This window comes from Pelodiscus sinensis, chromosome 11, assembly GCF_049634645.1.
Source record: "Pelodiscus sinensis isolate JC-2024 chromosome 11, ASM4963464v1, whole genome shotgun sequence".
Classification (NCBI taxonomy): domain Eukaryota; kingdom Metazoa; phylum Chordata; order Testudines; family Trionychidae; genus Pelodiscus; species Pelodiscus sinensis.
Genome location: NC_134721.1, coordinates 26,301,219 through 26,317,458, shown reverse-complemented (window position 1 = coordinate 26,317,458; position 16,240 = coordinate 26,301,219). Strand labels below are relative to the sequence as shown.

The following is a 16,240-nucleotide window of genomic DNA, read 5'->3' as shown; positions in this document are numbered from 1 at the left end:
ACAGGGCATTGTTACTACTTAGCTGCTTGCATGCAGGAAAGGGAAATGGATTTTTCGAAGAAGATATCATTTCTAGAATCAACACAATCATTTTGCAGGAGAAAATGGATTCTGTATCTCTAGCACAGCACACCACAATGTAAAGGACAAATGGTAAAACTGAGCATTAGAAAATCGTGCTAGTTCATATCACTGTATTGGCATGAGCAGATTTATTTCATGTTCACCCTAGTCTGACTGCTGGCTGTAAATATTAATGTTCATTGTTTCTGTCAATAAACCCACACTAGTGATAGTGTCCTCTGGCACATTTCTGTTAGCATACCCAGAATGAACCCATCTTTCAGGGAGCTAAGCCACTTTCCCATAAATAATTCCTTTCCCTAAACATGTGGGGGGTCTAGGATTACTTTGATTCATATAAATATAATTGCAGAATCACAAGTTGGAGTTCCATATACATGCAGTGTATGCCGGATATGTATGCATGGAAGAACAAGAAGAACAATAGTAATTCTCAGTCTACATAAAATAAAGAGGACAGGCGAGGTGGAGGGTAGAGGAGGAAAATGAAGGATTTGCTTATAACTTTGGATGCTCTGATACATTCTGCTCTTTTTTATCTGTATTCTGAAACATGGTGGCATAATAGGGCAGATCCTTAGCTGGTGTAAATTGCCATCATGCAGATGAAGTTAATTGATCTGTCTCATGTGTTAAGCAGAATGAGAGAATGCTGCAAGTAATGCTACCCTTATACTGCTATTCTGAACCCTGGACACTAACAGGCTTTACCTGTCTGTATGACACAAAACAGGAGAGTCAGAAATCTAGAACAATTATGAATAAAAGGGCTTCTTAGACCAACAGGCCTAGAAGTAGAGTGTGTTAAAGACTTTCACATTAAAATAATCTCACTACAGTTGTACTCAGCATGACAAGAATTCAGTAATGTTAATTTTAGCAGATTTATTTTTATTTCGGTTATAATAATCTACAGACTTTATTCATCTTGCTAGATGATATTTCACATTTAAACAAAGCATTGCATTTTTCTATTAAATATTGATTGTATCAGGAAAGAGTACAGCTAGGCTAAATATTTGGAAGTTACTTTTTGTTTTGAAATGAATGTTAGGGTGTTTTTTATTATTTTAGTGTACACTCAAAGAATAATAGCAAGAGGGTCCAGTGTGTTTAGGAGGGCAAAAGATGGAGATTTCTTGATTTTCTTTTCTTTGAAGCAAGTGATCTTAGCCAGCTGAAGAAACCCCGGGTAGTTTTCAGCTCAAACTCTACTGGAAAGTGATCACTAACTTCCAGAGCCTGTGAATTTAAATATATATATAAATATACAGTCACAGAATGTAGCACAAAGCACAGCTTTAGATGGATGCAAGTATTCTTCTCTTGTCCTGTTCTGTGTTGTTATGCAGTGCTACTATGCACTGTTAAATATCTGCCATATTCTACCTTAGGGGTGGCTGCATTTCAGTGCTAAGTGATTCCTGTGAATGTAAAAGCATTATACATGGAGATGAAGTTAAGATTGGCTTTATAAATAGGGCCTTTAGTCAATATTTATATTATTGGTTGCTTTATCAGGTCTGTTTGCTAAACATGGGAACATTACTGTTTTTCTTCAATTACCACTATGCAGTAAGCCCTCTTATAGGAGCTCTGCATTATGCCTCACCATTCCAAAAAGATCTTTCTCACTCTGCCGTGATAACTCACTCTGCTAACTCATTAAGCAATTTACCAGGTACCCTTAACCATACAACTATGAAAGTTGAGAGCGTTATTCCCCCTAATCTTTTCCATCCATTTGTAGATTTTTTTCCATCCATGTGCGGAATAAATTTATGTGCACCCAGGCATGTGCAAATGTGCTCCACCAGTAGAAACAAAAAAACCTAGCTGTGGACACTCTACTCATCAGCAGAGTGGCATTTGAGTCTCTCTCTCTTTAAATCAGCTATTAGATTGGCTTACAGATATGTAGCACATGATTAAGAAGGCAAATTCATTCAACATGCACCATCCAAAAATCAGAGTAATTCTTTATTTGGCCAATTTATTATTTAAGCCCTGCATGGGGTCCTGTATAAGCACAAAGGAAGCCATACCTGCTCTTCAGTCATTCCAAAGGCATTTTGAAAATCAAAGATATCAGCTGAGTTTGGGACAACGGCACTGATGAGCTTTTCACCATGGATCACAATTCTAAAAGAAGCAAAGAATCATTCAGTTGTGTCTTATGCTCCTAGACATGTGTCCAATTTTGAAGATAAAAAAGGTAATGAAGTTGTGTTGTGACTGGCTGAGTAGGAAAAGTATGAAATGATAATGGAATAGCCCATACCAGGGCTTCTTTAGCATAACACTGGCCATTCCCAATGTCTCTGTGGTACTGCCTTTATCTCATGTGTCCTAGTATCTTGCAAATACCTTACCAGGCCTAGTGCTTCAGACCTTGTGGGTCCCTACTGACTGTTTCTCAAGTGAATTGTTACCTGTCGTACGCGCAGTTTGTGCTGTTTCTAACTGTTGTGTCATTTTTGTCACCAATTAGCCACACAAACTCAGTGTGAGTTCTCAGCCTGATGTTCTTCCAATGCTTCTTCGGAACATAGCCACAGGCAGCATTGAAGTCTCCCATGAAGATGAAGTTCTGAAAGACAGTATCGTAAGAAACAAGTTATCAGCAATAAATCCTCAAATATATCTTTTTAAAAATTGTGGTTAAAAACAGAGACGAATGCTTAAAATATAGAGTCTGATCCTGCTTCCACTGAAGCGGTGTTTCTCAAAGTGGTCCACGAAACCACTTTGAGAAAGCTGCTAACTGGCTGTGCCAGTGTGTGTATTTACCGGCGCTACAGCCACGGATCATTGCAGCTCCCATTGGCTCTGGTTCACCGTTTGCTGCCAAGGGGAGCCACAGGAGGCAGTGGCCCTGCCCATGCCTCTTCCCACAGCTTCCCTTGGCTGCAAATGGCGAACCGAAGCCAATGGGAGCCATGAGGCTCTGTGGCCGTGGCACTGGTAAATAAATACACCAGCGCAGCCAGTTAGCAGCTTTCTCAAAGTGGTTTCGCGGATCACTTTGAGAAACACTTCAATTAAGTCATCAGAGCATATCCATCCCACCTATCTTCCAGTGATGTCCACAGATTACATCAAGGCTGTGTTTTTGGCCTAGTAGTAGTCTTAACATTGATTTACTTTTTTTGGCTCTATTTGTTTGTTGCAGTAGTGCCTGATGACACTAGCTCCAAATTCCAAACTTTTTGCTCAGATCTGGTCCATTATGGAAATACTGAAGTTGCAAACTGTGTTCCAAACCAATATTTCCATGGGTAGGAGGTTCAGATCTGTAGGTGTGATTTGGCCAGACCTCCAACTAGTTATAAATGATTGTTAAATAACAGCTTGCTATTACTTGGGAGGTGGGGTGTGTGTGAGAGAGAGATGGGATTCTTTTTGCAATGTTGGGATATAGTTTAAAGGAAAAAAAATCCTCCCTCCTATTTGCAGAGCCTGTATTTCACTGTACAAAGACACACAGATTTAAATACACACATGGGTGCATGCATACACACACTCGCTGATCAGCAGCTGTAATTTTTATTCTGGGCATCTCGTTTGCAGATATTCCATCTCTGAGAAAAGAACACTTGTAGATAATGTGATGAGCAGAGAATTGGAAATGAAAGCAGCACAGCACGCTGGGAAAGATTTTCAGAGAGCTTATTTTCTTTCGATTTGGTGTTGGAGCCAAATGATGTGGTGTTTAATTGTCCCCCAAAAGAACCCACCTCTCTTGCAATGTACAGATAATGAGCTCGGTTCTTGACATGCCATTTAAATCATATCCCAAAACTAGACACTTCAGAGAGTGATAAGGAAAAGTGGTGTCTGTCCTGCAAACGTTTATGAATGTGCATAGCTTTACAAATGCAAGATAAGCACACGTGTTTGTAGGTTCCGGGCCTACGTGTGTATCTGTGCAGATGATGACATGCATCTGACGAAGTGGGTCTTTGCCCACGAAAGCTTATGCTCTAATACATCTGTTGGTCTATAAGGTGCCACAGGACTCTTCGTCGCTTTTGGAGGATAGAGAGAGACCCGGTCCAGATTTCTCATATACTTTTGATGGGCTCCAAACTTGCTGGATAAAATGAGTGGCTGACTGGCCAGGGTGCACTGCAGGGCAGGACAAGCGAGCTGTTGTATAAAGCTTATTAAAGATGTTTGACTAACATCCAATAAAAAGCAAACAGATGGGATGCTGGAATGCTAAAATACTCTGTTCATCCACATAACGAAAACATAGTGGAGATCAGAGATGCAACAATGGGTAAAGGTAAATTGCCAAAGCTACTGTTGGCAAGGAAACCCTACACTACAGGGTTTTTGTGCAAAAACCCATGGAGCATCCACACCTCAAGCTTGTTTTTGCACAAGAAAATCTACAGTCAATCGACAGAACAAAGGGCTTTTTGTGGTGTAGGTATACCTCCTTCTACCGGGCATAACTCCTTCTTGCACAAAAAGGTGTGTGTGGACACTAAACGGGTTTCTTGTGCAAAAAGAGCCTATCACAAAAAGCACAGATGTTCTGATGGCTATTCTGTGAATGGCAATCAGAACTTTCTTGTGCAAGAGTGTCCATGCAGTGTAGATGCTGTCTTGTGCAAGAGTACATCACTTTTGCAATGTGCTTTTGAGGTGTGGACGCGCTTTTGTGAAGAAGTTTTTGCGGAAGATCTCTGCAGTGTAGACAAAACCTTAGAGGAGAAGACTTAGTTGATGTTCTGAATGATGGCTATAAAGGAAAGTGCTCTATTTTCACTCTTTAATAGGAGAACAGGGGAGCAATCAATGAAACGGCACTGAATTTAGAGTAAATACCACCATCCCACAGCATACTTTAGTCACACTGTAGTATCCACTGCCACAGGTAATGAGGATTAATATTAAAAATCAGATCAATGTTTTTATGCCCATTGTGGGTGTATAAGGTCAACTAATGAGGATTCCAACTTGTTGTCTCCAGGAATCAGGGAGGAATTTTCCACCCCACTATGTAGCATTAGACCATTGGCTTCAGTCAGGGCTGGACAAAATGGAGCCTCAGCAGGTTCCCTGCCTGCCCTGCCCTCGCTGGGCACTCAGGGTATGTCTAGACTACATGGCTCCGTCGATGGAGCCATGTAGATGAGTTTACTAGACATGGGAAAATGAAGTGGCGATTTAAATAATTGCCGTTTCATTTACATCAAAATGGCCACCGCGCTGTGCCGATCAGCTGTTTGGTGGCTCAGCGGGGCAGTCTGGACGAGCCGCGGTTGACAAGGGAAGCCTTTGTCGACTGCTCCGGTATGCCTCGTGAAATGAGGTTTACTGGACCGGTCGACAAAGGCTTCCCTTGTCGACTGCAGTGCGTCCAGACTGTCCCACTCTGCTGCCAAACAGCTGATCAGCACACTGCGGCGGCCATTTTGATGTAAATGAAACAGCAATTATTTAAATCACCACTTCATTTTCCTATGTCTAGTAAACTCATCTACATGGCTCCGTCGAAAGAGCCATGTAGTCTAGATGTACCCTCAGTGAAACTGGCTGCTGCAGGGGCCATGTAATTCTGTGACTGCAGAGAGCCCAGGGGAGGGAGCAGAGGTTCTCACCCTGCTCCTGCTCCCAGTAGCTCCCATTGATGGGTTTTCAACCAGTAGCAGCTGTCTGTTTGCAGGACAGGCAGCATATGAAGTGCCCCTTCCCTGGGCTCACATGGCCCCTGTAGCTGTTGTGAGCAGAACAGTGGCATGGAAGGCAGGGACCCTGGCTAAGAAACCTGGGCTGCTGGCAAGAAACTGTCCAGGTAAGGTCCAGCCAGAACCTGCCTCTGGCACCCCAAGCCCTCCTTTCCTCCCCCAACCCTCTGCTCCCCTTTTGCACCCCTACCCCATGTAACCCAAACCTTCTGCACCCCTGCTCTAGCCCCAATATATCTTCACAGACACTGTATCCCCTCCTATGCCCCTCCTCAGGTCACAACCTCCTCCTGGACCTTGCACCCCAATCTTCTATCCCTGGTCATAGCCCAAATCCCGGCACTTCCTCCTGTACTCTTGCCCCAGGTTACACCCCATTTCCAGACCAAGTATTACAGGGGTGGGAAAGACAGCCTCCGTGGGCTTGATCTAGCCCACCAAGCCCTTTGATACTGCCCACAGCCGCTGTGCCACTCCCCCACCCACAGCAGTTTTGAGACCAGTGGCCTCACAATGTGGGCACCAGAATGATTCGACGTTACTACACCCTTTCGATCTCAAATATAAGTTTAACGGTATAAACATGTGAGTTTAATGATGACTCACCTCAGATTTCCAGCGCTGTTTGACATCTAAATACACATCATAGAGCTCATCAATTTCCCGCACAGCTGTTTCAGGTGTGGTGTGCTGAGGGATTATCACAAATTCTTTAACAACTTTAAAAGAAATCAAATTCACAAGGGAAAAAAGTTAAATGATTTTTAACCTTTATAAAATTAATCATCGAGATAAGAAAGAGCTGTTTGAATTGAAAATCTTCTTTCATAAAAATACTTCATTCATGCAACTTTATGCTGAGGAATATAGTTAATATGTAGCCTGTATCATTAAGCATCTTTCCTTAAGCACATTAGCACTGGGTGTCTATCAGACTAATGGATCTGACCTTTCAGCTGAAACAGAAGTATACCAAAATGTTCTCCCTTTATGGAAAAAACCTTTTAAATGTCCACTATGTGCAGCATTAGTGATCATGGTGCTAGCTTGCCTGCTGGAATTCCTATCAAGTCTGGTTCCTGTAAGCTGCTGAGCATTCAGACTCTAATCCAATGGAATTCTTGGGCACACAAATAATCCCTCTGACTCCAATGGAGTCACTCCATACAATCACCTCTAATACCATTAGCTCACAGACATTTACCTTCCCCCCTCCCCCCGCATTCCCCTTCTGTTCTGAAATTTGATTTGTCCTTTTCATATGTGTTCTTTTTTTTAATTGTATCATATGGTATATATGGTTGTGACTATTTTCTTCCACTATTTGATCTGAGGAAGTGGGTCTGTCCCACGAAAGCTCATCACCTAATAAACCATCTTGTTAGTCTTTAAAGTGCTACATAGTCCTGTATTTTGTTTCATCCATACAATCGTTTGCTTAAGTGTTCTACTAGAATAGTTACACCTTCTGTAAGTTATACCTTATATAACTGAACCTTAATAGTCCATCTGCTGGATTTTTGTTCCAAATGACCATGGTCACTAACAATCACATATACTGCACCGTGTTAGGGCTTTACATAACGAAAAACCCATTTTGGGTATTTTTTTCCCTTTCAGTTGAAAAGGATACAGCATGTGATTGTAATATTCAGTGAAGCTGACAGCCTTACTCAGCCCCTGCTCACGGTGAGGAGAAGGGGGAATCTGTGTCTCCTGAAGGGGTGGGGCTAGGGCTGTGCTGGGCCCCAGCAATGATTTAAAGGACCTGGAAGTCCGGATGCCACTGCTGCTGCAGTAGCAGTAGTGGCAGCTAGGAGCCCAAGGCCCTTTTGAATCGCCAGGCCCCAGGGCAGTTGCCCCCTTTGCCTCCCTGTCCCATATTGGCGGGCTTTCCAATTTTCTTCTCCAAGCATTTATTTCTGGTTTCAGCCAAATATTAAAAGAACAATTGCACTTAATTCCCCATTTCTATCTCTTTTGCTCATTAAAATATGCCAATGTACTTTTTGTGACTGGACATATAAGAATGTGAGCGCCCTACGAACCATCAATAATAATACTAACTATTTATTGTTCCATTAGCAGCACAAATCATATTTATAACATATTAACAGAAATGTAAATATGATTAAACATCTAGAGAACTGATCTATGAAGGAAGACTGAAAGAATTGGGCTTGTTTAGTTTGGAAAGGAGAAGACTGAGAGGGGACATGATAGCAGTTTTCAGGAATCTAAAAGGGTATCACAAGGAGGAGGGAGAAAAATTGTTCTCCTTGGCCTCTGAGGATAGGACAAGAAGCAATGGTCTTAAACTGCAGCAAGGGAGGTTTAGGCTGGACATTAGGAAAAGCTTCATGTCAGGGTGGTGAAACACACATAAGATAAGCACAGATAAGCCTGGGATCAGCTGTGTGGCTGACCCTTTGAAATGTCGAGGGACTCTTGTGCATTGCAAAGATGGCATGCTGCGTGCAGCCCAGAGTCAGTGGGGCTTCCTGCTGGTCTCCCGGGCTGCATGCAGAGTTCTGTATTCCTCCTTTGAAATGTACAATAGCCCATCGGGGACTCTTGTACATTTCAAAGGAGGAATGCAGAAATGCCTATCAACTTGTCGAGTAGTTGATGGAAATTCCATTGACTATGTGACTTGTCAATTAACCGTTACTTAATATTCTTAATCAGGGATGGTCGACAGTACTGGGTCCTGCCAGGAGGGCAGGGGACTGGACTTGATGACCTCTTGAGGTCCCTTCCAGTTCTAGTGTACTATGATTCTATGTGGGAGACCAACGCCCAGTTTGTATTTCTGAGGAAGTCAATCACAAATGACTTTTTTCTTCTCTGCGTCTGATAGTTAGAGGAATTAGTGCCTGATCCTCAGATATGTTGAGCCTCTGTTTATGTCTATGAGATAGGACAGAACTCCGTATCTTATAGACTCATGCTCTGCAATGTGAACTCTATCCTACTATGAGATAATAGAATCTTCAGACTGCGATTTTTGCCCCTTTCAACCTGTGGAAGAGATGACATGGCCCAGTGTAGGGTAGTGAAGTTTCCTTCCAGGTCTGCAAGTTTGTCAACAATACTACAATTAAAGTAAGTTCTAAATACCAAAATTCAAGCTTCATATGGGGATAACCCTAGCTATCTCAGTCTCCTACAGCAAGTTAATCAAACCCAGGATCCCATGTGCAGTAAAACTTGGCTTCATTCATTATTTTCTGTTTAGTACAATAAGATGTTGGCAACTTATCACCAGTTTTTGAAGATTGGAACCAGACAACAAAGGGTTCTCTGGAAAAGGCATCGACATCTCCAGGTTGAGTATCTGGATACTGATAGGTTTGCTTCACTGATACCACATTTGATCTGCAAAGCAGTTTAACCAATAAATAGAACATTAGATATCACATTTGCTAAGAGTTTGGCCAGATCAGTTTATTTAGTAACTTTTTGTCTAGTAGTAAAAGCTACATTATACTGCAATTGTGAAGTCTTAATAAAATTCCTATTCAATATGTGAGTAGAATAAATGTACGTTTCAATATCAGCTGGGAGTTCGAGATCAGTTACCAACCATCCCACATTCTTAACTTCTAGAAATCGAAGGCTGGCCAGAATAACATATCTGTTTGTCCACATCTGTGGGGCTGACAGACTTGCATGGGGCTTCTGTGGCGATTTAAGGAACCTGGGGCTCTGGCTGCCGACGCTGCCACAGTAGCAGCAGCTGGGAGCCCCGGGTGTTTCTGAATTGCTTGCCCCTCTCCCCCATTTTACCATCAACAGGCCTGGTCTACACAGAGGATTAACTGGTAGTTACGCTAATGGCTGTAACTTGGGCAAATCCTCAAGCTAGGCAAGGCCAAACTCTATTTATGCAAATTTAAAATCTACCATTCTTTTTGCCTAAAGATGGATCACTGTTGCTCTAACGGGACCTAGGAAGAGATGTAGGATGAAATCCTAGTCCTGTTGAAGTTTATGGTTGTTTTGCCACTGATTTCAGTGGGGCCAGGGTTTTACACATAATCTGTCTGTTAGCCTGGATCTTGCATGTATAAGATTTTCTGTATCAAAGTCACCATTTTGACCTGTAATTGGAAGTGTAGTTGTGTGAGATCTAGTGTGATGGGATTTCTGGCACTGGCACATCTAAGCCAGCAGGCAGCTGTGTTCTGCATTAGTTTGTAATCTTTTTACTATATAAGAATAGTTTGCAAACAGAGACAGAAACATAACATGGAATTCACTTACCTATAGATAAAAGCATATTGTTCCTTATAGGACTTTCTTCCTAATCTTTCACTGATCACGTAGTTATATTTTTCTTGAAACTGACTAGAAAGAGAATATTTTAAATAGATTTCTGTCCCTATAAGAGTTTGGGTTTCTATTTAATCTTGTATTAGTAAACACATAAAAGAGCATCTGAAACACTGACTTTCCCCAGGTTACACCCCACTTGCTGGGTTGTATTATTGTTTACATTTTTTCTATACTTCTCATGCTGCTCTTTTTAACCGTGGGCTTTATGCGCTGTACTGTATTTTCTATTCTTTTTCTACGCTTCACTTCCATCCATTCATACGTGCATTATGTTTTCTAGAGCAGAAAGTTACAGGGATATAGTTTTCATCTCAGCATTATCTTTATCCGACATAAATAATTCCTGTTTCTGGCTAAAAGTGAATTCTGCCCTTCTTTGTACGCTGTCACCCACCCACCCGCCTACCTATCTAGGTCTGTAAATTACTTTGTTGCTAGTCTTCTTCAGTAAGTCAGTCAAACAGTCTAGTAATTCTCTTCTACTGTAATTTTTAAGCATGAACTGCAGTCGTCCTGTCTCAGGGCCTGGTCCTTCAAGGGAGTGCTCTGGTGTTTAGCTGATCATGTGGACTTTTATATCTGTGCTCTCCCCAGTTCAGAGTATCATGCACAGTACTGGTCAGCCCATCTCCGAAAGAACATTGCAGAAGTAGAAGGGTTTGAAAAAAGTTGATGAAAATGATTAGGGGCTTTGTAAAGCTGTTGTATGAAGATAGACTGAAACAATGGGCCTTGTTTACCTTAGAAAGGAGGCAAAAAAGAGGGTCTACAACAACAAAAAATATAAAATAATGCATGCTTTAGAGAAGGTAGTCAGAAGTGCCTGTCCTTCCTGTCTCTCAGTTCAAGAAAAAGGGGACATTCAATTAAATTGAATGTGGAAAAATTCAAAACAGATAAAAGAAAATACATTGTTACGTGTTCTGTAATTAGTCTATGGAACTCATCAACAGGATACTGTTGATGCCCAGAATCTAGCAAAATATCAAAGAAAACTTGAATTTTTATATGGATAACAGGACTATCCATAGTTATAATAGTCTATATTAACAAAAAGCATATGGTGAAGGAGAGACATCTCATGTTTCAGGTTTTAAACTCACCTCTAACTATTAGGAATTAAGTTAATCACATGGGGGCTAGATTACTCCCAATATGCCCAGAACAGGCTTTCTTGAACCTTAATTTGTAGCATCTCATGCTGGCCACTGTTAGAGACAGGAAACTGCACTAGATGGACCCTCCAGTATGGCAGTTCCTATGTTTTCCTGCCAACTCTTCTGCCTTTCTGCGTGTCACTGTGTTTGTGAATGCACGTTTGTAGTTTGCCTTACCCATTGAGTTTTTCTATTAAAAGGGGGCATATCTTGTTGCTGTTGTCCTTTATTTCCATCAGAAGCATGATATCACAGCGAGAAATAACCTGCAGCAGACAAGAGCAAAGGGTTGAAAGCCTGCTTGTACTTAGTATATTTTCAAGGGTTAGAAATTTTTTTAAAAGAACAAAGAAAAACTGAGTGTTGATTATTGTGACCAGGCTCTCCACAAGCTCAAGTGCATGAGGAGTAACCCAGAACCCTGCCTGTCACATGGGGGTAGGTTTAGAAGGTAGGTGGGAGATAGCTGTAGTGACAGCTACCATGGGGGAAAGGTGTGTCATTTCCTCCCAGTCAGTTTAGGAGGGTGGCTGGCAAGTTGTAACCCACTGCTCTGAGTGGCTTGTTTGTGTTAAAAAAGCTTTGATTAGCAGCCTATTCAAAAAGCCCTGATGAAATGGACACACAGCTGCTGGCAGGAGGTAGGGGGATGCCAGTTTTGGTTGGACCAAGGCTGCCGATGGAGGGGAGGGGCAAAAGGGGCAGTTGGCTCAGGGCCCAATGATTTAAAAGGACCTGGGACTCCTAGCTGCTGCTGTTGCTATGGCAGTGGCCAGAGGCCTAGGCCCTTTAAATAACCACCCGAGCTCCAGGCATTGTGCTCCAGGTAGCCCTGAAGGGCTGGCTGGGGCAGACAAGCCCCAGCCTGCCCCTTTATCCTGAGACCCCGCCTGTTCTGGAGGCATGGAGCTGGGCTTCCTTCCGCCTTGTCTATGAACCTGACAAGTCTCCCCACAGTCCTGGGTTGGACATATTCTTGGAGGTTTCATCAGAGGACATAATATTCAATTGCAGATTAATCTGTAATTTCTGGAGAGTCCAGGATAATCCTGGCGGGTTGGCAACCCTAGCAAGAGCACTGCTCATCTTCCTCAGCTGGTGGTTCTGCCCATCAACCTCTGTAATGTTTTGTCTTTCTTCCTCATCCTTTTGTAGCCTGTCCCCTTCTTGGGGCCAAGCCTGCAACCTCTTATGCACACAAGTGACTTTACTCACTCGGTACCTGACTCAGTTTCCACTGAAACCAAAGGGAGTCTTTCCATTGACTTGAGTGAGAGTTGTATTAGCTCCCTGATTAATAGGGACTATTTGTGTGAGAAAAGTTCCTCACCTGTGCGTTTATAAGATTAGACAGGTAGAATGTCAGCTTTGTGGGACAGATACTGTGACTAACCACATTGTGGATGCTAGCACTACTATAAAATGATGATGAACTGGGATAATAAAAACCAGCAGTACAATCTAATATCACAGGCAGATACAGTTACAGCAGGAGACATGACTGTAATCCTGAGGTTTTTTAACTATTGACATCTCTAGAATTTCTTGTTATCAGAAAGATTTAAATTTAAATATTATAGGACAAAAGGTGAACCTAAGAACTATGTCACAAACAGGCCCACCAATGGGTGGTGGGGAGGTAAAGGGAGCAATTGCCTTGGGCCCAGCAATTTAAAAGGGCCTGGGGAACAGGCTCCAACTGCTGCTGTTGCTGCTACCACAGGACACAAACCTGCAGCAGCAGCAGCAGCAGTGATGGTGACCAGATCTCTGTGCTGTTTAAATAACTGCCAGGGTGGTTGCTCCCAACCCTATCCCTTCCACCCAAGGCTCCGCCCTTTCCAGGAGTCCAGTGCCTGGCCCCCTCCCACCTTGCCCAGGAGAGGCTGTCAGTCTCATTGGTCACAAATATCTGGGAACAACCAGGCACAAGTGTGCATCCAAAGGCCTGGAACAGCTCATTTAAAAAGTTCTTTACTTTTTACAGTGTGGCTTATGCATAAGGACCCCAATCAATTATTAGAACAAGCAGAGGGCAGCTCTAATGTATGCCATCTTGTATTGGCTCTTAAGGAGCCATTATATTGACAGGGTGACTGGAGTATATGGCCACATCCTTTTTCTATACCAGCAAGTCCACTACACTGGAAAAGGTAGCATAGAACAGACTCTGACAGTTCCCTAAATTGGAAAAAAACAAGCTGTCCATTTAAAGCAGCATTAAATATGATTTGTGCTGCAGAATGCAAGAGGCCAGGATCCAACCCAGACCTTCACTAGCCATTGTATATTAGTATTTTTATGAAGGGTATTTGTTGCCCTAAATAGGAAATAGAAATGAGATATAAACTATCGTGTTTTTTGACAGGATAACTGCAAATTATCCAACTTCAGGAAAGACTAAGCACTGCTGCAAAGAAAGTAAAAGTAGTGCAACCCCCTTCTGGTTTCATTACTTGTGACAGTGTGAAAGAGACAAATGAAGAATTGCTGATTTAATTTTTTTCAGTGGAAGGAGGATCTTTTCTAGCTTAGTTGAAATTTAGGAGATTAAAACTCTAATAAAGTACCCAATCCAGTAAACCTTTACTTACATAAATAATTCCAATGGAACTACTCTTATCAGTAAGGAATACCTGCATGTATAAAACCTGTAATCATAATTCTCAACAATCCCAGTTACTCTTTAGCATGTAAAATGAATCCAATATAGTATCTGAGAACAGGAGAATTAAAGTGTTTTGAACAGGAAAGACAAATGGGTAAGGTAATACCGTTTATTGGACTAACTTCTGTTGTAGCCATATTGGTCCCAAGGTACACATTGACAGAATAATTGTGGGTAATGACTGCTTATTCAGTTTATCAAAGCTCTAATATACTTTAATTACTTCTGTAAGTGCTCGGAATTCGTGTATGCATTCACACTGCTAGAATGGCACAGTCAATCATTATGACATTTTTAAACAAGGCTTTGAAGTTACAATCAATAATTTTCATGGATCTGAAGGTTTCAGTATGTACGGTTTCATTTTAAATTAACCTGGACTTTTCTAAAAACATTAAGTGGCCTCATTCACAAAACTCATTGAAAATGTGAGGATGCATTTTTCTTGCAATACACTAGAGAAGTCAGGCTTTTGAATTTGAAATCACTGGGGTAATAGTACGCACTTATGAAGAAGTTTAAACAATAGAATATGCATGATTGAAGGCTTAGGGAACATGCTTTATAGTGATAATCTCTTTGGTAAAATAAATAGATTGAGCTCTTTGAGTTTAAGGGGTGACTTGATTACCATCTATAAGTATCTACTGGGGGAATGAATTTTTAATCATCAGATTTTCAGTTTAGCAGAGAAAGGTATTATACAATCCAGTAGCTGGACTTTGAAGCTAGAACAAATTCAGACTGGAAATAAGGCATACATTTTTAATTCTGAGTAATTAAACATAGGAACATTTTGGAGTCATGTTGGAGTCTCTGTCACTGGTAGTTTTTAAATCCAAATTGGAAGTTTTTTAAAGAAGCTACATTCTAGGAATTGTTTTGGACACATTCTAAGGTTTGGTTACATGGAAGGGCAGACTAAATTATCATCATAATCCCTTCTGGCTGTAGAATCTAAAGGGAATGTCTTGCAATGATCATTTCTTGGTGAGACAAGAACCTATCAGTGTGATAATTAAAGAAATAAGGTAAATAACACATCAAAGTAAAATAAGGTTCTATAGATTCAAAGGCAAGATACTTTTCTTGTGCATCAAAAGACTCTCAGTATCTCCTAACTAACTCTAATTGTATGAAGGAAATTGCACCCACAGTTTCTATTATAACATTACTCTATAAATAAAACTTGCTGAACATAATGGCTTTGGGTTACAGATTGATTTTTACCATTAGCAGTACAAAATGGTTTCTAATACATGCGTAGTCATTCATTAACTTGAAATTTTTGTGTGTAAAGATTAAATAATCTGCAGGGTGATGTAGCTAAAAAGTCCAAAGAGAGTTCAATGTTTGTTGAATCTAAATGAACATACCTTTATAATGACGTCTAGGACTTCAGGTTTGGCTCTTTTTGCTTCTCCAAAAGACCTCACATTGAAGGAGCATATTTTTATGCTCAGAGTTGCATTGAAAAAGAAAAACAAAAATAAAGAGATGCATAACATCTTAGAAGGCCTTGGACAAAGAGTGCTGGTGAGGAGTCTGTGTGTTCTGCAGCCAGTGCTCAGACTGTAATTTAAATGAGGTTAACGGTAGCAGTCACTAACCACTTATCAGGAACTACTGGCTTCCTTCTTTTTGTTTCTTTATAGCGTGACAGGGAACTACCGATAAATTGAACTTTGGTCTCAGGAGAGTTCCAATAGTTAGAACCAACTTCCACAGTCTGACGGTCTTTGTCTTTCACTTTTGTGCCCCAGCATCCCTTTTCCTGTATACTAAATACTGTATTATTAATTCATTTGAAGTAGCATCCACTGTGTGCTAAGTCTTTTCCAAACCCCAAAGAAGGAAACTCACTGCCCCAATGGTTTCACAAGTTGAAGACAGATAAATAGACCAAAGTCAAGGGGAAAGGAACAGGAATAATAAAAGACAAATTTAAAAACGAGTGTCTAAGGTGCCACAGGACTACTAACTATATATATATGATACTATATGTAATTTAGTATAATATATATTATATTTAATATTTTATACAGTATATATTATATAGTACATTTTTGTTAATTTCTAAGATGCCACAGGACTACTGGTTGTTTTTAAAGTTACAGACTAACACGGCTACCCCTCTGAGACAAGAGGCAAATTTGTAATTGTAGGCCTATACATTTGTATAGCCAGTATGGGAGAAATGGATCTTTAAGATCTTTATATGTTGTCAAGGTAGGGTCCTTGATGATGGGGTCACACCATGCAAAGGGTACTGCATGAAAAAGGGCATGAATGGG

The 16,240-nt window shown here is 41.2% G+C and overlaps 1 protein-coding gene across 1 annotated transcript; it reads right to left on the bottom strand.

Moving 5' to 3' along the window:
- Positions 1-951: 951 nt before the first annotated feature.
- On the bottom strand, positions 952-15,629 carry DNASE1L3 (deoxyribonuclease 1L3). The gene is made up of 8 exons (XM_006130889.4): positions 15,323-15,629; positions 11,456-11,544; positions 10,050-10,133; positions 9,049-9,161; positions 6,390-6,502; positions 2,517-2,674; positions 2,130-2,226; positions 952-1,326 (listed from the first exon to the last, which is right to left on the bottom strand). Exons 1-8 carry the CDS (start codon positions 15,452-15,454, stop codon positions 1,198-1,200), a joined length of 915 nt encoding a protein of 304 aa, XP_006130951.2. The 5' UTR covers positions 15,455-15,629; the 3' UTR covers positions 952-1,197.
- Between the last annotated feature and the right edge of the window lie 611 nt (positions 15,630-16,240).